The 25,505-nt window shown below is 38.4% G+C and overlaps 1 protein-coding gene across 1 annotated transcript in view; it reads left to right on the plus strand.

The window, feature by feature from the left end:
- Nucleotides 1-20,998: 20,998 nt before the first annotated feature.
- slco3a1a (solute carrier organic anion transporter family member 3A1a) overlaps nt 20,999-25,505 on the plus strand; it is a 50,278-nt gene continuing 45,771 nt past the window's right edge. The window contains exon 1 of the mRNA XM_042496342.2: nt 20,999-21,671. Within this exon, the coding sequence (XP_042352276.1) occupies nt 21,513-21,671 (159 nt within the window). The 5' untranslated portion in view covers nt 20,999-21,512. The remainder of the gene's footprint in view (nt 21,672-25,505) is intronic.

Here is a 25,505-nt window from a genome sequence, read left to right on the forward strand (position 1 = left end):
GCCACATTCATGAAAATTCATATGGTGAAGCTGCAGAGGAATTAAAGTGGTGAGAAACATTTTGGCATTTAACTAAGAGGGAAACAATCCCCCAAACAAATTAATATGCAGTCAACACAGGATGATTATTATATCTTTAAGTTATTTCTTTTTTTTAAAATTATTTTTAACCCAGTCCTCTGTGTCTCTAATAAAACCTGATTTGTCTTTAATAGATGCATAAAAACACAACAAAATTTAAGCTTTAAAGAATGACATTATTTACGTCCTTATCAGCTCTGGAGCTCTGTCATTTTGTCACCACTCTCTTCACCAGATAATCGACGCCAAAGGGAGAAAATTATGTTAATGACAAACTTCACTGCCGAGACTTTTCATTCAGTCACTGTACGTAATAGAACATATGTAAATGTACTTCAGCGCTAATGGTGTATGAGGCGCTCTCTGTCACACTGCGCAAACTGAACTTTAATTTCATCAAACTGTTTGACAATTTAAACCATGTGATGTGTTGATGAATTATGTAGCATCAAAGACAAATAAACGTGAAATTTTGAGGATTTTGAAAGATGCAAAACATCTCTATCTCCCATGTTCCATAATTCATTTACATTCTTCAGTGACTCGAGAGAAATTTTGGGGTTTAATTATTTCAAAAGACTGAGGTATTACTGTAGGTATTTAGGTTAATACTTAACATATTTATTAGTACATTAAAATTCACATTTTTGCAATAAATTGGACAAATAAAGAAACAAATCTCTGTGGTATTTAGAGGTACGGTAGTTATAGACTCTGAACAAGGTCTTTTCAGCAAAAGCTGTTTTACAGGAAGCTGCTTCGGCGGCATGCACTTATGCAAATAAATCTTCTTAGAGACTTAACTAACGCTCACTGTATGTGTGTGATAATTCCACTTTTCCCTGTTTCAGGGCTGTGATAAGGGAATAAACTGAAAACTACCCCCTCGATAAAAGACATCAGTTGGCAGGCCTTATTTGAATTTACACTTGATTTGCAATTCTGTTTGAAATGTGCCACTTTAACTTGAGAAGGATAAAGCTGAACTGAAGTGAGGCCGTAGTATGAAGCTCAGCCTGTCAGAGACGTGCACACATTAAATTTACATTCATGTTCAGCTCAATTAAAAAATATTATGCAATGTGAGCATTCAAAGTCTAGAGAGTCAGTTTTAGGGATGGTTTATATAATCTGAAAATATATTCTTATATGTACATAAATACACATAAAAGAAAGAAAGCCCTAATGCTCAGGGTTTCTAACCTTTAATGGCTTAGTAGTGATATGGCTCCATGTATTTATTTTCGGTTATGCATGTGTGCATTCTCTTGTCATCATAAGCACATATTTTTGCATCCAACAGACCCTTTTTGGGCTCAGATCATGTTCATTTCATAAACACAGGTACACATAAAGGCAAAATATAGATAGTGTTAGTAGTTTCATAGTGTTCTGTTCTCATATATGAGACAGCTGTTAACATCAAAACTTTGTCATATTATCACTTTGTGGAGTTGTCAAATGTGTCAGCAAACAATTGCACATTTCTCTATCCAGCAGAGAGCACATCACATTTGTCATCCCAACCCAGGACTTTTATGTCTGTCAGAACCATCTGCATCTACTTACGATGTTTTACGTATCCTTCTGTGTCAGCTGTTCACGCACCGGGAGACCGTTACTGTGGTGTCAACAAATGCACATGGTGGGATGACGCTGCACAGCCCTTATGTTAACAAAACAGTACATTGCAATCAATGCCACTGTCATGATGGCTAGGATTAAGCAACAAAGTCAGTTAGGTTTAGGCAAATAAGTCACATCGTAAAGTGTAAAAAAATACATACATCTACACAGGAAGCAAACTCAGGACTCCCAGGACTCAGGACAAAGGTCAGTTGTTTGTGGGACCCATCCACTTCCCCTCTTGGGTGCTCTAAAAGCACACTCACACTCCTTATATTATGTTGTTACCGGCAGCATTATTACCTGACGCCGTCCTTCAGCGTTGCATGCGCACAAAGCCAGTTCCATCTGGCCACCTTCTCAAGTGAGGCCAGTTATGCATGTTGGACGTGGACGATGCTCTCCGGCCATCTGCCGGCGTATAAAAACAATACAAATAAGGACACAGCTAACATGGCTGACAACATTGATGAGAGCTTTAAATATGGACACACTGAACAGCAATGATTAAAATAAAAGTGCATTTTTGGTAAGCTTTTTAAAACAATTAGATATTAAATGAGAATATTTCTATCGATAAAGGATGCAGAACAGAAATCTACATTAGGACATCTGCAGATGAAGACATTTTGAGATTTCGGTCCATTTGGATCATTACTACCGGACTAATCAGTTGCTCACAGCTGATAAAACTGAAGGCATCCATCATCAGCAACCACTCATCATGCTGCTCTCATTAGACAGCTGTGATGCAGGACTAAAGGAGAAGGAAGAGCAGGCCATTAGCATGTCATTTCCCAGACAGGAAGGAAGCGCTCAGACTCACACTGTCAGAATTACAGGATGAGAAAAAGTGACCAGGACACACTAGTCTTTGTACACAGAAAGTGAAATAATTCCTCCTCTCCTCCCGCCAGCACTGGCAGCGAAAGAGGAGGAAAGAGGCCTCTCCAAACAAAATCTAGCAAATATGTAAAGAAGTTTTTAAACAACTGTGAGCTTTTACAAAATCACCAACTCACATTGTCACAAGCATAACAAGACTGAGTTGTTTTCCCGGCAGACATTATCATATTAAATCCCTTTACATCATATAAAAGCTGTGATTTTTATGGCACACATACAGAACTGACTCCACGCCAAAGTACTCAACGAAAAGACATTTTCCAGGCTGCTGCTGTCCCACTGCGGACAAATTTGTCGAGCGACCATATGCTCACATGTTGCTTCAGTTTGGTTGCATTGGATTTTAAGAATGGGTTGTGTGCTTACTGGGAACAGTGCAGCGTGAATATTTCATGGTAATATGGAATATGGTAAGTGGTTTGTAATGCTCCCCAGAGGCTCCTCAGAGTTTGACATAATGTCCTCGCCATCTCTCCCGCGTTTCCTCTCAGTTTATGCCCCAGGGCAGAAGGGCTGCTCAGTGTTTTCCACACCTCAATGACTTTATGTAAAAAGTATAATTACTGACAAAACAGCACAATTTTTAGGAAAACATTCAGAATTCTACATTTATTGGACGTGAGCGAGTGAAAGATTATCAAAGAATTCTGTTTTTTGTGTATCTGAAAGTTGAGGAGAATCAGAATGTCTGTTGAAATTGTGCTTTTTCTGCTAGCTCTCCTGGCAATACCAGGCTTATTGTTTACACGAGCCTCTCATCCATGTGTAGATGCATGATTCCTTCTACATGGTGACGTGATTGGCGGGTTTAGTTCAGTAGAAAAAAAAGAGTTCCTACATGAAACTGCTGATACCAAGGTCTGTGGATTATCTGGAGTAAGCGGGTCGTGATTTCTGCAAAGAGACATTGCTGTCGAGTTGATTTTTTGGCACTTTGAGCACCACAAGCCGAGTGCCATCTAGTTCCATTATAGTGGAGAGAAGGCAGACATCTTTAAGGCCAAACTCCCCAACACTTGGCAACATACACCAAAACAATCAAGATTAACCCTTTGAAAGAAGGATAGACGTAACTTTTTTTTCTGCCTTCAGACACTTTTAACAAGTACTCAATAAATAGCACTACAGGTAAAAGAAAAAACATTTTCAAGAACATTTGTTTTATTTGGTGGTGAACTGTCCCTTTAATACATAAGTTTTATAACATTAACGTTGCACTAATTAGTATTTTCATATTAGCAATGCAAAAATGAAACTGCAATTAAAAAGGTGTCACTTGAAGTGATAAACTTCCATCTAATTATCTAAAGTAACCATCAGCTCTGTGCTGTTTTAGTATAAAACATTTTTTTAAAAATAACTGATAAACCACTGTACAGTCCCTGCCCTGCAGGACAGCACAGACACAATAAGCAATGAGCTGGTGAAGCATTTAACAGCTAAAGAGCCAGATATTTTCCTTGTGATTTGGTGGAGACCAAAACAGAGCCTAAAGGAAACTGAATATTGGACTTAGATTCATCCACAAGCCAAAAACACAAATTCAGATGAATTCTAATATTATTCTATGTCTGATGGATAAGTAACTAAGAAAATGTTTGTTGTTTACCACAAAGTGATTATTTATCATTGTTATCTTCACAGCTGCTCACTAGTGGCCAAAAAATGAATCTAAACTAGTTGAAAGATACATATATTTTCATATGGCATAAATATTCTTATATTCTTGAGTTCAAATGTGAAGTATGTTGAGTTTAAAAAAAAATTAGCAGAACCTAGAGACACTTTGCATCTGTTCAGACCGCAGGATGCCACAACAAAATTAAGGATGTATTTTTTAATTGCTGTAAAAACAAATACGACAACAGACAATTTCTGGCTAAGATATTTTCTCTACTTCTTGATTTTTTTCTTACTACACCTTAAATTCACCGTAGATCAGGAGAGGATTACAATACCCCTAAGATGCTGCAGATTGTGGAGGCCGGAAGGTTCATACACACTGAGTGGCTTCCACCTTTATTTGCATACATTTACTGTATGTAAATGTGCTTGAGACAGACTGAAGCAACAATATGTACATGATTTTTTTTTTCACTCTAGGTTTCTTTTTGACCGTGTTTTTAACCAGGATTGAAGAAAATAAATTTCAGTCTCTTCTAAAATCTTGAAAATCTGGGCTGAATAGTGGCAGTAACTCTCAATGTAAAAATGTTGTATTATGAACTTGTGAAACTGAGACTAGGAGTGCCACTGAAGCCAGGGAAGTCACATGGATATCTTGTGCTGCGCTGAGCAAAATGTGCAAGTGAATTATCTCCTCAGTTGCATGAAATCATCTTAACTCTGGACAGCCTCCAGTGACAGAGAGCCTTTTGGATGTGGTGCCCAATTAGTCAGCTTTTCAACGTGAATTATCAGCCCACCACATGCCAAACATTGACAATCAAAATGTCAGCGACTAAAATATCTCTCTTGCTAAAGGAGCGATGAAATCTGCTGAGTGAAGGGATGAAGCCTGTAAAACTGCTTAGCTGTTACCAAACACGCTGTCATGCTCTGAGACTACACTGCAGAGGTTTGTGCTGTTACTGTTTCTCATGAGGATGGCTGTCAAATCCCACCATGTGGATAACCCCACCCATCTTAAACAAAGCTTTGCTCTAACTTCCCCTTTAAGTCTACAATGGCAATTGATTTATGAGTCTGTTCCTCCATAGTTGCCAGTTGTAGCTGAGCCATAGAACGAAGGCTTTAATTAAAGGGATTATAGGCCTGTGGTAATTCACATTTCAAAAGAAGTCACATGACACAACATATACTTCTTGCACTGAAAGCTTTTTACCCTCTACTCTTAAACAGCTGCTGTTTTTATATGTGCTGCAGATGTTTAACCCTGTTTGGCACATTTTACATGCTTTTCATTGTTCTTTTTTTGATAATTTTGACTGTGTTCATGCATACAGCATTAATGTGAGCTAGACTGTGTATTTTTATACAATCTTGTAATTTCTAGCTCTCTCCCACAATATATCAAAATTACATTGTGTTAACAAAATTGTTACATTCATACTGTTAAGTGCAAAAAAATGTGGCATTGAAACCCATTCAAACTACAATTTTTGATTTCCCAGCCACCAAAACATAAACACATGCATTGTTTTGTCTTTGTGTCATTCTGGGCTTTAGCCTTGGAATTTGTCATTTTCTATATTTTCTACCTGATGACGGGGCCTCAGGGTTAATACCATTTCAGGCCTAGTCCCCACAGACATAGGCATTATTTTTAAACTTAGGTTGTTTTAATGTGTTTTGGCCTTTCGTCCAATTGCAAACTGCATTTTAGCACACTAAAAACTAACTTTTCCTGAAGACTTTCACAAACTCTGTTTTAAGATTTGTTTTGTTGTTGGAGTTTGTGGTCAAACAACTAGAAAAGTGCTACAGTGATGAGTCCATTTACCATTTGATATATTCAACTTGTTAACAAACTTTTTAATAACTTACACATTGTTACGGCCCTCCCACTGTCTTGGCTGACAGCCAGCCTCATCAAGCAGCTTGCTGACTTCCCAGCCAACAGAGCTGGCCCAGGTGTTGACTCCGTCTCTCCCTTCCTCCAGCAGACATCCACCTTGCATTGTTGGTTTGGTTTGTTAATTTTTGTGTGTTTTAGTTTAATAAATTCTGATTTTTTTTTTGCTTTTTTTTAAATTAAATCTCTTGTGTGGACTCCCTCCTTTTCACATCCACTGAGCCAGTTTGTGACAACATCCAGCAGACACAGCACACTCGTCGAGTTGTGTAACATGATTATTGCAAGTTGGGCGGCACTGTAGCTCAGTTGGCGCAGTGGGTACAGTACAATCCCCTCTCTCTCCCCCTTTCACACTTAAACTCTCTCCTCAAATAAAGGCAAAAGCCCCCCACCCCAAAAAAACATGATGAATGCAAGTTCAACACTTTCTCTCTTTTTTAGCTCTGTTTTCGGTCTCCAACACCTCCTGAGGGAAATATCTGCCTCCTTTCTGCTAAGTGCTCCACTATTTTTTCAGCTGTCACTTACTGCAGCTGTGTGATGATTGGTGATTTGTAGTGATTTTCCACTGAAACAGCTGCATGCTGCATCCAGAAATGAAGCTATGTAATTGGTGAAAGTGAATCAATACAGTTATGTTACAGACAAACAATAGGCTGAAACTCGCTATAAAGCTTTGTACAGCCGAGGGGAGCTGCAGATTCTTGTGAAAATATTCCGTAGGTGATTCACTACAAGTCACTCCTTTCACAATGTCATCAGGCCTGATGAAAGGTACAACAACAAAAAAAATAAAGTTTCATTTAAATTAATGATTTATGTATTTGTCTGTTTGCACACACATAAAACGTGTAAGAAATGTGCCAGGGCAGGCCAAGAAGCCACAGGCTTACACAAACAGCCCTCTGCTAAACTTAAGGAGAAAAAAAAATGTAAAAATTAAAGACAAAAAGTAATACAGAAACTAAATAAGTCAAAACTAAATAAAAATAAGAAGCACACTGAGCAGAAAGACAAAGCATACAGTGGACAAAAATCCAATAAAAACAAAGAAAAACATAAAATACAAAATGCTTTGAGTTGAAACCATGTTGCAATGAATAGTTTTTGACTTTTTGTAAATCATTTGCGACAACTGTCTACCACAAATGTATGTGAATTATATTTTATTATTTGTTATATTTCATCCCTATGTATATATATATATATATATATATATATATATATATATATATATATATATATATATATATATATATATATATATATATATATATATTTAATATTAAAGATAAATACACGGCTGCAATCATCCATGTCTGATTACAAATAAATGATTGAGAAAAAAAAACACAATAGGGCTAAAAGCTTATTTCTATTGTGGTCCTTGTCAGAGGTAGCAGTCAGATGACACATCTTCGAGCAGCAAACATTTAGTTGATATATCCATAGACTACTACCTCTGTTTTTATTGTGCATATAAAATGCTGTGTTATTAACATATTTTTATCAGTCCTGATATATGTAGATATATAGATTTATAATAAGATCTGCTTCTTTAAGATAGACTGATGTTTTATTTCAGTAAAAAAGGTAATGATAATTTTTCTATTCTGAATGTGTTTGCGTGTGAAGGTTTTATATTCAGCTTTTTACACCTCATATATATAATAATACTCCTCATTATTACACATCTACTTTTGAGTACTTTGCTGACACTTTTGTTTAATTAATTTGTAATTACTACAACAAATGTATATGAGTTACATTGCTTAATTTAGTAGTTTATTTGTTATATTTCATCCCTATATTTTAACACGCACTAATTTATTCTTTAGATTCTCTTTTTTTATACTTGTGTAATCTTCTTTTCATACATATTTACTGAGCATTGCTGGAGGAAACCTTAGCCCCAATATTTCCAATGGCATTGACTGCTCCTGTAATTTTTTTGCATTTTATGATAAATAAATAACTTAAACATATGTACATCCACAGCAGGAACAGGGCTGGGACTGTGGAGACTGTGACTGAAATCTTTTCTGTGTAATTATGTTTTTCTTGCACAGTTCCACTGTGAGAAAGAAGCCGTAAACCATCACTTTCCCAAACCAACACTGTCTCTGACTTTTCATGCTTCACTGCGCGCTTGGTCCCACACAGGCTTTCACCCCCAGTCAAAAGGCTCAGGACAGTCTCTGCTACTCTGTCTGTTACCTGCAGCTGTCAGGAATAGTTTTTGTCTCTGTCTCTCCTCCTGAAGCCTCAAACACAAACTCAAACATGACCTGCAACAAAAACATCTGCCGCTCTCCGTCTGCCACTCACTAAGGAAGCTTCCACAACAAACACTCATCTCGGGTTTTCAAAGAAAGTCATAGTATTCACAGTGCTCCTCTCATCTGTCATTAGATCCCACCCCCAAAATCTTAAGCCTTTCTCACCAACAGCTAAGATGAACTTGCCTATATTTCTGAAAACAGTCCAAATAAACAACAAACAAAGGTTTTTCACGGTTTGTGCAGAAATTCTTCAGTTGTGCAAACCAATTACTGCATCAGCTGTATGGGTGGCTGCCTTTAGATGCTCTTGTGGGTGAGAACATTTGATGTGGAGGTTATGAGCTGGTGTGGCTGCAGGTGATCTGCAGTTGTGAGGCCGACTGGATGTACTGCCAAATTGGAGAGAGCTGTGGTAGTAAAATCAACTTTCAGTTTACAGGCAACTCTGGTGGACAGCCCTGTAGTCAGCATGCCAGAGGCTCCCCCAAAATGTGTGAGGTAAAAACAAAGGACTGTATATTATATTCTAATGAATACTTCTATTAATTTTTACCGAGGTAACATTTTGAGCCATGCTCTTCATCAGCTCTTCTTCTCTTGCATTATCTTTTGTCCAGCACCTCGCATTTTTGTTGTCTGGATGTGCGTGCTTTTGTAAACTTCTTGCTCTTCAAATCTTTTGACATGTAGCATTCTGTTGTAATCAAAATGCACATTTTAGGGGCCCTTACACGGCAGTAATTCTTGCATGAAACATTAAACTTTTCAGTTTGCCCTTTTATTCATATGACAACAGCATTTTGGGGGCAAACTCTTGAAACTGGGTTCCAGAGTGTAATCTTCTGAAAACACCATCTTCTCTGTCGCCATGTATACTAGCAATGTGCAGATCCTGTAAGAACAGTGACGTCACGGCCGCACTTCAGGCATGCATCTGATGTTCTTTGTTGTGTCATTACAAAGTCACACTGCTAACTACTGTCCTAGCATGCATACTACAGTGTTTTCGGCTGTTTTGCGGAGGATCGTCCTCACAATGTTATCATATTTTTATATTTTATTTTATATATATATATTTTATATCATATGAATGCAGTTTTTTTTTTCAAATGCAAAGGAAAGACTTTTATGATTTTAGTACAGCCAGTCTCATCTAAATGTGGCCTTGGAGTGAGCTTTTATTGTGGCCATCCTAAAGCATACCTGTGTAGCAATGATGCTGTTTAATCAGCATCTTGATATGACATACCTGTGAGGCGGACTGATTATCTCGCAAAAGATAATATCTATCGAGTGCATTATTAAAATCTAAGATCTTTTTGACTTTTTGTCCAGTACAGTTCCTTTCCTAGAGGCATACTCTGTCTTTTATGTGGGAGTGTCAGACAATGTCATTCAGCTCTTCTCTGATTGGTCCAACTTGAGAACAGATTGACTCTGAATCATGCAGATCATGAGTGTCTTTGTGTCTCTATATATCGCTTGTCCTGCATTGTGGCGGTGATTTGTCAATGCCTGATAAAGATCTCTGATAGATTTAAAATGTCACTCAATTTAAAATTTCTGGGAGCTTTTAATTCAGTGTGCAAATCTTTTGTTGGCCAATCTTATTCTCAGAAGGGAAAAAACAGCAAATTATCACCACCAATACTGTGGTGTTATGTAACCTGCTGATAATCACTGAACTGCCTGCAGTTACCCTTCACTTTCATTTATCCAAAGGCATCAGTGTTAGACAGTTTTCTCAGTTCGAACAGCCTCAAATAGAAACTATAAATTCCACAGCGTGTTCAGACATTGACAGTGTTCATTTTGAGCCCAAAGCTCGCTCAGTCAGGCCGCTGCCCAGTCAGTCTGTCCTCAGGCACTGCTGCGCCCAGCCGTGCAGCGCAGCTAAGCTGGAATACACCTGGAGGGAGCAGCCTCTGCAGAGGACGGCCCTTATGTAAAACTCACAGAAAACTGCAAGGAAATATTTGCTGGAAAACTCACGACATGTCTCCTGTGGCATCAAATCTTCCTTTGGAAGGCCCTCCATATTCAGTGTCATCATGAGCCAAACAAAAACAACAAAGAGACAGTTTGTAGATGCAGCTGCTGGAATGAAGCTATGTATGATCCCTTTAACACCTGGACTGACATCTGTTTTCTTGTGCCACACTCAGATGCCTTTAATTAGCTTTTAAAACCTCTGACACCTGAAAAAAATTGATTTGCTTTCTTTAAAAAAAATATGTGAAACAACTTATTGGGCAACTTTAAAATTTCCATTGAGTGCCACTTTGACATATATATATACGTCAAAGTGTGTTTTCGGCGGCTGGCACAAGGGGGCGTTCTCACGCTCCCTGTGAGGAATTTTGGGGGTTCTGCCGGGATTCATAGTTGTAGTACAAAAGACGGTAGATCAAAACATGAAGTAGAGTGGCTGGGATCAGAGAGCAGAGAGATCTGTATGGAGGTGATTCGAAACTACAGCAACGAAGCTACATCAATTCAATATCGGCATAAAAGGCCCCCCAAAAAACAGAGAGAGTGGCCAGCTTTGCCAGCGGACGCTGGAAGAAACTTTCATGTCCCCCCCCACGCTCTTGACTGAGTGAACCGTGGAGTCCGAAGCGCTTACTTTGAAAAAATTAGTGTTCGAAGCAAGCCCGGTCCCCCGAATACTGCAGGTAGGAATAATGGAATAGGACTCCGGTTCTATTTTGTGGGTTTTCTCTCTCTGAACTGGGGCAATGATGCATGATACAATAATGATACAATAAAATAACATTTGTAATACAATTTAATTTAATACAATTTTCAGATGTCTTTTATGTCATTGAAAGCAAAATTATAACATTCAAATCACTGTTTTGCTTGACAGACTCCCTTTCACAAAAAATGCATTTTTCTCAGCTTTCTATAAAAAAAAGTGGTCTTTTTGATAAAACTAGACTCTATTTAATTCTATTCAATTCTAATTCTATTTTCCATGACGAAAAAGAGAGTTTCTTCTTTCATTTGAGCTATTCGGTGTTTGAGCTATTTCGGTGCTTTGTACAAAATATTCTGTGGGTCTTGAAAGATGAATCAAAATGGCCAGAAAAGCTGGCACAAGCCACTTTCCATTATATAATAGGGCTGGCACTGAATGAGTTAAAAAATAGCTGGGGGGTATTAATTAAAACCAAAAATGGACAAATGTCCATAAAATTATATTTATGATATTATATTATATTATATTATATTATATTATATTATATTATATTATATTATATTATATTATATTATATTATTTTTTAAATTTTTTTATTTATGCTTATTTTCAGGTAATTTTCAAAGAGATCAAGCCAGTTTCCTAGATGTCAAAGGGTTAATAAGCCATCTGTGTTAAATGTTTGATTTTCACTTTTAGTTGAACTCACATTGTGGCACTTAATAGACTTTATAGCCCACTGTTAATCCCACAATGAGAGATCAGCTTCACCTCTCATTGCTGACAACACTAACAAAAGAAAGAGCAACAGAGAGGTCAGACTCAAACAGTGCAGATTTGTGTCTAGCGCCAGAATCCATCGGCTCACTCAAAGTGACCAGAAGTGAAGTAACACCTCAAAGTCAATGTTCTCCTCAGACGTCAGCAGGGATCTTGGGGGCACATAAATACTGCACGAACACAAGGACAGTGGAATGGCATTTGCAGCTTCAACAGGGTGTTACTAAAATGTCACGCAGCACTTTTTTTTCCCGATTGTGTCCTGTCTAAATTTAGCGTGCTGCTGTCTGTTCCACATTTTAAACCATTTCATGCTGCCGCTCTGCTGTCTATTTTTACACCAATATCAATAGGGAGGGCAGTGTGGGGTTTTAAAATAGAGTAACATTGTCTGCGCTGCTGGGGAGAGCGTTTCAAACATAGCACGTAGACTAGCAACGTGGTCCGGTTTCCTCTCCGGGGTAAATAAAGCCGAGAGATGTGCTTATTTCCAGATGCAAGCTCGCCTTGTGAGGCTTTAATCCAAATGATGTTTCCTAGTACGTGGTATTAAAAAACACATACACGCATAACGAAAAAAAGTTACTCCACCCAGACGTGTTTGCATTCTCAAAAGCACAACTACATATTTGTCTTTTTAGACGCCAGCCCAACCTGCTGCATGGGAATGACACCTGAATGTAAAACCAGAAAGACGAGTTTGATGGCTACAAACAAAGAGCAAGCGCTGAAAAAGCACTGTGGGCTCGCTGAGCATGGCAAGTTTTGAGTTACAAGTTAGGTGAGATGGAAACAATGGCAGGACAGAATGGATCGCCCTTGGGAGGACATTTCAGTCAGATTCTACTAGTCACAGTGATTTTTTTTTTTTTTTCACATTAGCCTCCATTTGTCTGTCAAAACAATATATGCAAACAGGAACAACTTGCTCCCAAAGTGAGAAGCCACCGAGCTGAGCCACTGTGATTCCATTAACATGTGCAACCTGAAGCGACTGCACTGAGCAGCACTTTGAGGACTCATGTCCAAGCGTTTGTGCACTTATGAGCCCTGTTTTTTAGCTTTATAATAGCTTTATAATGGGAAATATACAAATATCTTATAAAAAACACCCTAAAGTGCTGTCGCAGAATAATCATGTTTGCTATGCAAATTGAAGTGTCACTTGGCTGAAGGCAAACAGATCTGAACACTTGTTGGAACAGCTTATAATGATAACTATTCTATTTGTTTAGAGAGAAGAAGTTTAGGAAAAAGAAGTTGTTATTTAAGCAGAGGTCACATGACTCTGGATCATTTCCCCACCACAGTGTGCTACAGTTGACCTCAAACTCATTTTGTGTGCCCTCAGGAGACACTTAGGCACAGTCAATATGTTTGTATGTAATATTTGTTTAAAAATAATGGTTTTATTTTCCATGTAATCGTGAATCTGGTGGTACTGAATAAACACTTGTAGCTTTAGGAAGCGTATTATTTCTGATGTACATTAACGATTTAAGTCTGTAAATTTTCTTTTTCTATTTTTTATAGAAATTTTTCTTTTTTATGGAATTTTTTTTTTTATAGTTATTTTCTTTTTGTTTGCTGATGATACTGACATGATTTTATCACATACTTACACGCTCTGATAAATAACACAAATATGGAAATGGTAAGAGTTGCAACATGGTTTCAACTCAAAGCATTGTGTTTTATGTCATCTGTCACTACAAAACCCACAAAGGAAGGTGCATGAATGTTGGATATCTCATTGGTTTTTTGATTTACTATCTAGAAATCTTACATTTAGAATTTAAATCAAGGTGTGTATGGTGAATATTGAGTTAGAAATTGGTAGTTTTCATGTTTATTTATTTATTTATTTTTTAATTGAAAAATGGGGAGTAGGATTTCCTTTTCTGACATGAAATACTTACATTTGCTAACCTAATATGATATATTTGTTTATTTTTTATATATATATATTCCGGTGATGTTTTTCTTGCTTCTATTTTATTCTGCTCTCCCATTTTATTTGGCATGTTCGAAATGAAGATCTAACTCATTTGCTTTGCTTGACCTGCATGACTCTGCTTGACTTGCTTGAGTCTCACCACAGATACTTGGGACTTGCTTGTGACTTATACATATGTGACTTCCTCCCACCTCTGTGTCACAGATGCACAAACGCCATAATGTTAAAATGGTACAGAGAATGTCTTCTCATTCATCAAATTTAGAAGTATGGAATAAGGACACAAGTGAAATCAGAAGTCATTTGAAACAGTGTATGGTGCCAATATAGCCTATAATGTCTGCAGTGTATATTGAATTTAATCATTCAGAATATAACAACACTGGGCGCACAACTTGGACTGCAGCATAAACTTCACCACATGACCTTTACGATGAGCTTTACACTCTACGTACTGGAAGGAAAGGTAACTAAATATTTTCAGCAAAGTTGAACTTTTCCTTGGTAAACATTCTGAAATAAACAGGTAGTGCAGACATGTTTTCCTCAAAAGTTTAAACAGGAAACGTTGTCTCACAGCAGCATTGTTTATACTCCCAGTTATTCCTCAGACTTCTCCCATTTCCCAGTGTCTCCCAGCAGACGGGCTGGGCTTCTTTTCCACAATCCACCCTTTTCAAATCCTATAAATAGCAGGTGTTTGCAAAGGCAGAACAATAGTCTGCAGGCTTTTCCATTCATACATTCCTGGCTCCAGTCCAAGCCATCTCCGCCCACTGCCTGTTACTACCTGACTCATGTCCCTGCATGTCTACTGTATGTAAACAGTGCTGCACACACACACACACACACACACACACACACACACACACACACATTTCTACTCTGTTTTCCATCCTAATGTTCTTGTTGAAAACTGACCAGATGAATAATGTGTTATAATATTAGGAAAACTTTTTAAAAGTATTTTCTCTTCAGTAGTAACTGATGGTACTGTGCATTCATGTTGCAAACACTGAGCGTAATTTTTACTTTTATGTTGTTCTGCAACAGTTTTCAGTTCAGTTTAATATGTATGCATATGTGTGTATGTGTAAATTCAGAGGGACATGTTCGGTGTATATACATGTATGTATATAGATGGATATGCGTGTGAGTGTGTGTGTGTGTGTGTGTGTGTGTGTGTGTGTGTGTGTGATTGTGTGCTTGTATGTATATAAGTGTGTGTGTGTGTGTGTTTATGGTAGAGATGAAGTTCATGAATTAATTAACTGATGAAGCTGAGAAGGGGGAAGAAATAATACGCTTATACTTCCTCCTACACTTTTTTTAAACATGTAAGATTTAATATTTGTTGTTTATTAGAATCTTTGTATTGAGGTTGTGTATACGTTATCCTTCATTTCTATTATTGACATATTTTGTTTCATTTTTATCTTTTTTGTTTTCTTTGTTTTACATGTTCTAAATAAATAAATATAAAATCGAGCCACACTCATTTTCAGAGCAACCTGATTTAAGTCGACTGAATCTGTGGGCGTACAAGACAATTGAAGGGATAAGCATCTCTTTTTAAAATCACTGTTGCATTTTGTCTTATTTGATAGTGATATAATAGTGAAGATACAGACTGGAAACACGGGGAAAGAGAAAGGTATGAAATGCATCAAATGTCTGGGGACTAGAGCTTATCCAGGGGAGAGGCAGCGTACACTCTTGACAGGTCAGCAGACTATTACAGGGGGAAACATACCTAACATACCTGTAACACCTAACACACCAATTACTCTAACATCCACGTAGGAGGAAGCTGGAGAACCAAGAGCAAACCCAAACATGCAAACTCCACACAAAGGGGCCCTTGCTGGGCGGCTCGAGCCTGGAACCTTATTGCTGTAAGACGACAATAGGCAGGTTTCCATTAAAGAGTGATGTCCTGTGACTTCTCTTCTGGCGATAACATTCCAAGAAGCATGTTGATGGATGTTCAAAACGTTAGCAGCCTTATTTCTATTGCAGCCATCACACTAGCCGTCATTATCTTCAATCAAAGGTGACCTAGGCATGTTACAAGAGCGATAATGGAAAGCAAGCCACTTCCAGTTGGAGCGGCCACATATGAGGAATTTCTGGGAGCTGATAGTCCATAATTTCACAGAGGAATTGTGGATTCAAAACTTATGGATGATCCGCTTAACTTTTAAAGAGTTATGTGATGCAGTAACATCTCTTGTAGCTCCTGCTGCATCATGAGGGAGCCAGTTCCTACTGACAAGCACATAGCCATAGCATCATGTGAAGTGTAAAAAACAAAAAAGTGTTTCTATTGTAGTTTTGTGAAATACGTCTTTTTTTTTTTCATCACCTGAAATACCACCTCATGCAGGTAAAAACTGTTTTGGGATAAATTAGATCTTTTTGTAAATTGATGTTTTCATTTCCTTTATGTGTATTTTATATTCATGATTTCAATTTGCACAATGTGAGCGTTAATGAAAACCCACCTAGTGCTAACCACTGCACCACTGTGCTGCCCCTGATTTATTTATTTACTTTTCTCTATTTTCTATATATTTTTGTGACATATCAACATTTAAATGATCTATGGTTTTAAAAACTTACAAGGAAAAAACACAATGTGGTTAAACTGCTCAAAACTCACATCCACACCAGGCCAACATGTGAGGGAGGCTCTCAAGTTAGAACGGATTTAATGAAAAGGTTCCTCCATACCTGTAGCTCCACAGGTGTGAGCAATTGCCTGATTGAACCCTCTGACTGGATCTGCTCAGGACTGCATGGCTGTGTGCAGACTGACTGTCCTCACTTCATTTTTAGCTGCTCTGTTGCTCACTATGCTGGTTGATTGGTCTGTTGGACCACAAAAATGTATTCTTCGCCCTTTGAGGGTGAAATTTGGCATGAAGGTCAAGTGTGTGTGTGTGTGTGTGTGTGTGTGTGTGTGTGTGTGTGTGTGTGTGTGTGTGAAGGTTTGTATGTGTGTTCATGTCAACTGGCCAAAGGTGTTGGGGGTGGTAGACATGACACACAAAAGGCTCCACAGCCTTTCTTATATAGGAATGAGGCCACATCCTCATTGATACATTTTAAATTTACGACGCATCAGTGTTACTACATTTTAGCCTGGCATCCTCACTAATCCAGCATTTTAACCGCCCTAAAACCGAGCAGTTCGGAAATACAGGTGTCCCCATTTTATTTTGAAAACTCCAGTACTGCATGTTACTGCAGACAGGCAGAAGCAGAGGGGTTTAGAAACGCTTATCCGGATACCTCTGCTTGCTTTCTGTGACTTGATTTTTGTTGTTGTTTGGGCGTTGTGCATTTTTTCGGTCCCTCTGTGGTAATTTTTTTGTGTGGTCTTTTTGTTTCTCTTTGTGATCAGTCTCTTTATGATCAATATGAGACATTTTGCAGGTGAAGGCCAGGGGAAGTGCTAGAAAAAAACAGCTTAATGGTCTGGCACATGTTAGAAGTTTTCACTGTTTTAAATAGTGGTGTGAGTGCCACCAGCTTTAAAATGATCAGAGATCTAACCTGTGTAGGTGGGCAGGGCATTTAGCATTTCAAAGCCTCACTGGGCCCTCAGGGGTCACTGATCTGGACACACGCAGGCTGCTGATGCAGCTGCGGAGGTTACACAGCCTTTGAATCATTAATCTTTGTTGGTTTAAAGCAATTTGAAACTAACATGTGGGCCAAACCACACTAAATCAGATTTACATTTTTCATAATGTTGTTCATTTAGCTTTCAGTATTTACATACTAGTCTAGTTTTGGCACATCAGCTCTCGGTGGGATTTTAACACTAACTCACAGATTCAAGCTTCTGACTCTAAAACTGTCAGCTTGACAGTTCAACATTTCACTTTTCCCAGCAGGCACAGAGCAACATGCAGTAGCGTACGAAGGATTTCTGTGTGGGAGTGTGCCGGTTGAGAGAGAGGGAGCGTCTACGATTGATGACCATTTTTGCATTATTGGACACCTGCCAAAAACCCAGTCTGAGAAGGAGGGGGTCACCCTGAATCATTGTCAACTGTTACATCATACAGCATTCATTTATAGTTTTTATTGTGAGTACATCTGTTGCTCTGAGGAAGTGAGACAGAGTCAGTTTCAGGTCCTCTGAGTTTACTATAAGAGTGGAACTTAGGGTCAAATGGAAAACATTAATGATGCGAGCTATCACAGGATCATCTTGATATCAATATGTTACATTTTTTACTACAGTAGTCCTTGTCACAGGGTTAAACCCATGTTCAATTGGTTGACCCTAATGCTTTGTGTGTGTGTGTGTTTTACGAGAGCAAAATGTTCAACTTAAAAAACAAAAAAAAGATGTTCTTATATTTTGTCTCATATTTAAGATCTAAAAAAGATCTCTCTCTTTTTATGTTTAGTCATAAGAACCAAAACGGTATCTTAAGGTGATTTTTTTGAGAGACGATGATTTATCTTCTATAGCCATAAATATACGCCACTCAGCACAATATGAAAACCACTGACAGGTGAAGTGAATAATGTTGATCATTTTGTTACAGGGCAATTTTCTACTGGGAAACCCTTAGTCTTGGCATTTGTGAAGATGCTACCGGACATGCACCCCCTCCTCAAATACTGTTGCAGAAGTTCACTTCCTCGCTACAGTGGCACTCCCACAGTGACCACTCCAGTAGGTCAATGCCCCACATCAGAAAAACTACTCAGGAATGGACTGAGGAACATGGTAGCTCACCTGTTAGAGCAGGCAATTCAGGCTGTCTTTTCTGCATTGGTCACAGGTTTCAACAAACGAATTCCAACCTGTGGCTCTTTGCTACATGCCGTCCTCTCTTGCTCCTCGCTTCACTCTTAAAGCTGGCTGGCCTTTTCTTGATTAATTGAATCAGAAAATAATGAATAATTTGCATCACAGTTTCCCAGATTCCAAGGTGACACTTTTTTTGTCTGAGCAAGCATCCAGTTGGTTTTTTTTTAAATGTGATTTATATAGTTGAGACGAGACAAAATAGAAAACCCTTTTACTGGAGAAGCCACAGCTTGGTTAATATTTAGCATTCTTATTTATTTATTTTTTAACCTAATCAATTCAGGTCTAATAGCGCTAATCAAAAATATTTAATAAATCTAACAATAACCCAGTACACCATTTTGGACATCACTGAGGTGATGTGACCAGCCTTTAAATGTTCAGTTTGCAGTCACATTTCACAGTTCATCAATTTCCAGCTCATCTCCGTAACCTTTTCTTGTCCTCATGCTGCTGCTGCTGCCGTTTCCAAAACTGAGCAAACAGCTGTGCAGAAAACCCTTGCAGCCTTTACACAAGATTTGTTTATCACCCTGTGCAGTTCTACCCCATCATCATCACATTATGTGGTTACATTACATCATAACCGCTGCGATACCTCATCCCAGACATGCTGACAACATGATAATCCAATAATAAATGTTGGAAACAGTCTGCGCAAACATCACAGCCCCAGTTACAACTTCAGCCAGGTTGTAACAGCTGCCTTACCTTTTGCTGATCTATTCTGTTTTAGAATGGATTTTAACAGACAAAACTGACAGATTACATTGCAGCCTGTTTCGCTCTCTCAGTACTGGACCAATTTCAACAACTGTTGTTATAGTAACTTTGACACAAAAACATGGGGAAGCAGAGTCTATGTTGGTTATAGAAGTTTCATTTCAATGGAGGAACTCGGCGCTCATTGATGCTCTTTAACCCTTTGTAACTGGTGCATTTTATGTGCTTTTCATTCTTTATTTTTTGATAATTTTGGCTGTGTTCATACATATGACATAAATTTTGGCAAGACTGTGCATTTTTGTTCATCTTGGAATTTCCAGCTCAGCTCCTACAGTAAGTCTAAAATACACTGTGGAAAATTGTTACACTCAGACTGTTAAGTGCAAAAAATGTGCGATTGAAACCCATTCAAACTGACATTTTTGATCCCACAGCCATCAAAGCAGAAAAACATGGACTGTATTATTTTGGGGTGTCATTCTGGGCTTTGTTGTGGAATTTGTCATTTTTACTATTTTCCACCTGGTGATGTCATTTTTAAACGATATTTGGCATGTGAAGGAAATATATGCTATTTCCACTAGGTGCACTGTCAAAATCAATGTTGCTGCTAATCATTGACATATCCCAGACTGTGACAATAATAGCAAAAAAAACCTTAAAAACACTTACCATGTAATTTATTGAAAATAAGACTTGGTTAAAAAAGTGTTGTTTCAAAAAATTAACTTAATAAACATAGAATATGACATTAATGTATAATCTCTTTATCGCCTGATTTTGAAAAGCGCATGTGTAAAGAGTGGTAAGAGTGTGAGTAATTGACACTGCACAAAAATAACAATGTATAAAAATCAATGTTGCTGCTAATCACTGACATATCCTAGGCTCTGATAACAATTAAAGAAAAACTATTTTTTATGTAGTATATTAAAAATAATTCTTTCTTTTTTTTCATCTAAAAAACATAGTGGCATCATGACAAAAACATGGCGTTTGATATTAATGATTATTACTAACGTTGGTTAAAAAATAAATTCACTGAAAGTAGAAAATAATATTAATGTATAATATTTTTGTAAGCTTGATTTCGAAAAGTGCATTTTATGCGCACGTGTGTGTAATATGAAGGAGGGCCCTAGGAGTTAATAATACATCCTATAGATATACTACTTATATATATATATACTTATATTCCGTTTCAAAAGAGAGCAGCTTCTTCCAACATTGGAGAACCCTGAATAACAGGTTTGCCATATTTCCTCGACAGATGACCTAACTCATTACATCATTTTGTGTCAATCAGTATATGGACTAGCCTCAGCTAGTTTCAGCGCTATAATAATCCTTAGTTCGCAGCCCTGAGGCTCAACAAACATGCCAATCAGCACCGCAGACATAATCCCTGCAGGTTTATTGTGGTGAAATTATACATCAGAAAATGGCAGTGAGTCACTTTAAACACCACACACACGGGGCCCCACAGGACTACTGTAGTGATTTTTCAAGTGAGAGGGAAGTTGAGTAGACTTGTGATGCTGCTACACAGCGCCTCTAGAGCCTTGCATGTGCTGACAGAGGAGGAGAGAGGGAGGTGAGAGCGCAGACAGAGCGCAGTCATTGTGCGTGAAGGACCATGACAGTCCGGAGCGGCAGGAGTTAGAGAAGACTGCGAACAGGACCTCTTACCTGCTGCTGAAAAACCTAAAAAAAAAAAAAAAAAAAAAGCTCGCGACGGAAACATGCTATGTGACAGAGATTTGCGCGCGCGTGCTTCACTTGTGCCTTTGCGAACACCTTCAGGGAGTTCACATGTTCCTGCTCGTCGACGACGAGGCAATGTTTAAGCGCAGAGAGCCCAGCGGAGAGTTTGGATGTCTGTTTCGTGGCTTGTCACATGTATGAGGACACGTTATTGAATCCGGAGACAAACAGCGACACGGAGGAGCGCCGCGAATGTAGTCTTCAGAGAGAGAGAGAGAGAGAGAAGCGAAACGCTGTACCTGCCAGTGTCTTCCTGCGGTCATTCTCCTGCGTGTTTTTGGTTTCTCGCAGTGCTGTGTGGGTAAAGTAAGTGGAGGATGCAGGTGAAGAAGCACCGGGACTCGGACCGAAGCGGCGGGAACATGCTGGAAGGAGATAGCCTCCGAAAAAACTCCTCGTGCTTCTCAAATATCAAGATATTCTTGATATCGGAATGCGCCCTCATGTTGGCTCAGGGCACCGTCGGAGCATACCTGGTGAGTGCAACACAACCTCACACACACTCACTGAGGCTGCTGCTGTGGGTCACAGCACACTTTTGTTTTCCTGTTCTTTGCATTTTGGGGATTTTGCTGCTTTGCATGCTTTTGGACCAAAGCACGTAGTAGAGCCGTGACAGGACGTGGAAAGCTCTCTGTCCTGCACAGTAAAGTAAAGCCTGCAGGACAGATTTCATGCTGTTCAGCTGTCCTCTGGATGTTATAGTTTTTTAGGTTATCTCAATGTGTCACAATTCAAACTAAGCCCCCTTTTTAAGCTTGCAGCAGTAACTTAAGGCTGAAAGCTCTGCTTAGCATTTATAACAAGGTCTTATCATGTTTAGGAAGTCAGTAATTGGCTGATTTTAACCAAAATGTCATTCAAGGTCAAGGATCCCCTCCCATCCCTCATACTTCCTGTGTTTTTTTTGTTTGTTTGTTTTTAGTTTTACTCACTCTTTCACTTTTGTTATTAATCATACCAAACCATGGCAGTAGCCTAAGCACTAAGGTTTTAGATATTATTTTTATAAAACCTCAAAATGTGTATCTTTGTGATGCAAAGAGAACATCAGAACTCGTACAGAGACTCTAATATAGATTTTGTGGGACAAAGCTCCCTGAGTACTCCAAAAATTTTCCTCAAAGTGTCCCAGAGGAGCTGCACAGCCTCAGGCAACCCACTGTGAACATTTAGTTTTGACATTATGTTTATTCTCCCACAATCACACCGCTTCCTCGGCTTGCTCACAATTAATAGACTCTAAACCCCCTGAATGCCATGGCCATATTTGGAGTGGAACATCTTATCTTCTCTGTTAGTGGACATGCTGGGCACCGAGCATCCTGCAGCTCAGAGCGGTGACAGCAGGACGCTGGTGCAACTCAGTTTGGATGATTTCCTGAAGAGGACTTCCTCTTTATCGTTCATTTGTGATAAAACAGGCAGTTCTTCTTTTAGTTTTGGACACCTGTTCAAATAGTTTGGACAATAAACTAGGTGAGGTTGGAGTCACTGACTCACAAAAACCTAATGATGCTCTCTGGCCTACTTTAGTTCATCAGCACAACAGAGCTAATTACAAGGAGCTCTATTCACATGCTGTACGCAGGACATTAGGTAACTGGTTCAGTGACAAGTTGGTGAATTGGTGTCGACCCACATGAGCTGCTGTGATATCTCTGATTGGATGATGGGACTTAAGAGCGCTTTGCTGGCAGCAAAGGGACAAAACTCAACTATCATGGCCCCCTTTGCTTTCTTTGAGCTGCTTACTGTACAAGACACTTAGCGGCATGCTGGGTGTCCCGATTTAGCAAGCACGACTGCAAGTGAGCACACACTGTCGACCTGCGCAAGGAAATAACACACCAGTACTGATTTGAGTGTCACTGTTTCCTAATTAAATTGGGGTTTTTCCTCACTTCACAGAATTGCTATTTTTACGATTTTTGTTAAAGTGATGGGAGCCAATAATTGGCCTCTTATGATCAAAGGTTTAAATCTGATGTAAATAATTTTATAAACACTTACTTTCAGCAGTTGCTGAGCAGTTGATCTGATGGACTTTATGACTGTTAATGGTTAACTTTCATTGGTGACTAATTGGCAGATTATATAGATTAATTGATTAGTCATTTTCTTCATAAAAAGTAGATGCCAATCACTGCTACTCAGAACCCAAAATGATATCTTCAATAGGACTGCAACTAACTGCAACTGCAACTTTTTATTGTTGACTAATCTGCTGATTATTTTTACCATTATTGGATCAATGGTGAAGGCTATTCAGTTAAAGTTCAGTTTAAAATATTGTAAAAGGTGTCTATAATTTCCCAGAGCCTGAAGTCACATCTTCAGTTTGCTCTTTTTTTCCAACCAACAATCCAGAGACTCCTCATTTATCATAAATGACACAGAAAAAAAGAATTTTTTTCACATGTAAGATGCTGGAACCAGCAAATGTTACACATCTGGCTTGAGGAGTGACTGCAATGATTAAATGATTAACACCATATTTGCGGATTATTTTTTCTTTCATGTTTCATGTTCTCCAGTAACTCCATCAGATTTGTGATTGCTATAGTATATTACGCCCTGAGAAACTCTGTTTGTGACTTCTATGTTTGCAAGTGAGATCGGTGACAGTAACACCTGCCTGATAAGAACCAAGTGTGACACTTAAGGGCTGAAGCTACAAAGTGCAGCTAACACCTGAACTTGCAGTGTGCTCGTCTCAGCTGAGCAAACCTGTCAGACTACAGTCTCACTGAATCAGCCGAGCGCTGTAAGGAAGCAGAAGCCCTCCAACAGTTTAAGAGAACATTACTGTCATTTTAAAACCATATTACAGCATAGCATTAATAGCAATGTTCCAATAAGGCGCATGTAGTGGGTCATATATCACTTATTAAGTCATTCTATTTATTTATTTAATTCATGCAGAGATGTCAAATAATTCAAGTTAACCCTTCAGCTTTCTCATGCTGCATTCAGATGCCTTTTACTGGCGTTTAAACCTCTGAAACCAGAGAAGAAGAAAAAAAAACAAAGGAAAAAACATAATAAGCAACTTGGCAAGAAATGTACTGAAAACTATAAAGAAACAAAAAGTTACTAACCGGTGACAAACAATGATCTGAAAATTAGCTGGTGGGAAATGTAAGATATTACCAAAAAAAAGGATGGAAATGTTCAGGAAATTATATTTATAATTCTCCTAATTATATATTTAAAATTATCTTACAGAAAAAAAGAAAAGATATGAGTCCAATTTTTAAAGCACTGTCATTTTCTTTCTTTTTTTAATTTATTTTTATACTTTTTTGTTGCTTATTTTCAAGTGATTTTCTTGTAACTCTTCAATAATTTCTTACTATTTTTTTGGGCAATTTCTTTATAAGTTGATCGTCGCCTTCTGATGTTTTTTAAATAAACCATTTGCTCAGGTCTCAAAGGGTTAATATACAGACATAAATCAAAACATACACAGGTGTAGCCATTAACAGAGAGCCTAAAGTCAGTTGCCCTTGAGAAAGTGGTTAAAGTTTAAAAATCCAAAGTGACGAGTGCTTTTTAAAAAAGAACAGGGGGCTTCTTTACTGTAAGTGAAGCATTTTCCACATGCACTAACTGATTAAAAGATGTGTAAGCTTTGCCAGTGTGCTCAAAAATAACTTAAAGATGGATGCTGAAGATATAGAAAATGAAAAAGTAAAAAAAACAAAAAAAACCACTGTGTGCAAATGGCTGATGCTATAGATAAGGGCTGAATAGTATGAGGAAACAGCTATAATGCTGATTATCGTGATAGCGATATTAGTTGCAGTAAATGATCAGATATTCAAGGGTCCTTGAGGAGCTGCAGTTTTTAGGCATGGACAAACGGAGACCTTCACTGTACATTTAAGACCACTTGACAACTTTAATGTTCACGTCTTCTTTGCTCCGATTGCCAGCAGCTGTTTACTCTGAGCTCATCCACTGCCACTCTCTCTCACTTAACCACTCACTCACTCTGCACTGAGCTACTCCCCAAAGGAGCTACACTACACCTGTAACACAAACCATCATTCTCAAACCAGTCATATGTTTTCTCCAATAAACGTTTTTTTTTCTTGGTTTTCTTGTTTTTTGCATTTCAATTCAAATGTTGTTTATGGACCCACTGCCATGTCATCTGTGAAGTAAACATGCCTGCACTCTCCTGGTGTGTAGACAGACACAGGCACAGCAGAAGGAAGTCTTTGAAAGTAGAGCAGACGAAGTAACATCACTCGCTTGCTTACAGTTTTTTGCACACACTCAAAAGGGAAACTGACTGATGAATT

This window comes from Plectropomus leopardus, chromosome 7, assembly GCF_026936395.1.
Source record: "Plectropomus leopardus strain MGB_pleo_1.0 chromosome 7, ASM2693639v1, whole genome shotgun sequence".
In the NCBI taxonomy this organism is placed as follows: domain Eukaryota; kingdom Metazoa; phylum Chordata; class Actinopteri; order Perciformes; family Serranidae; genus Plectropomus; species Plectropomus leopardus.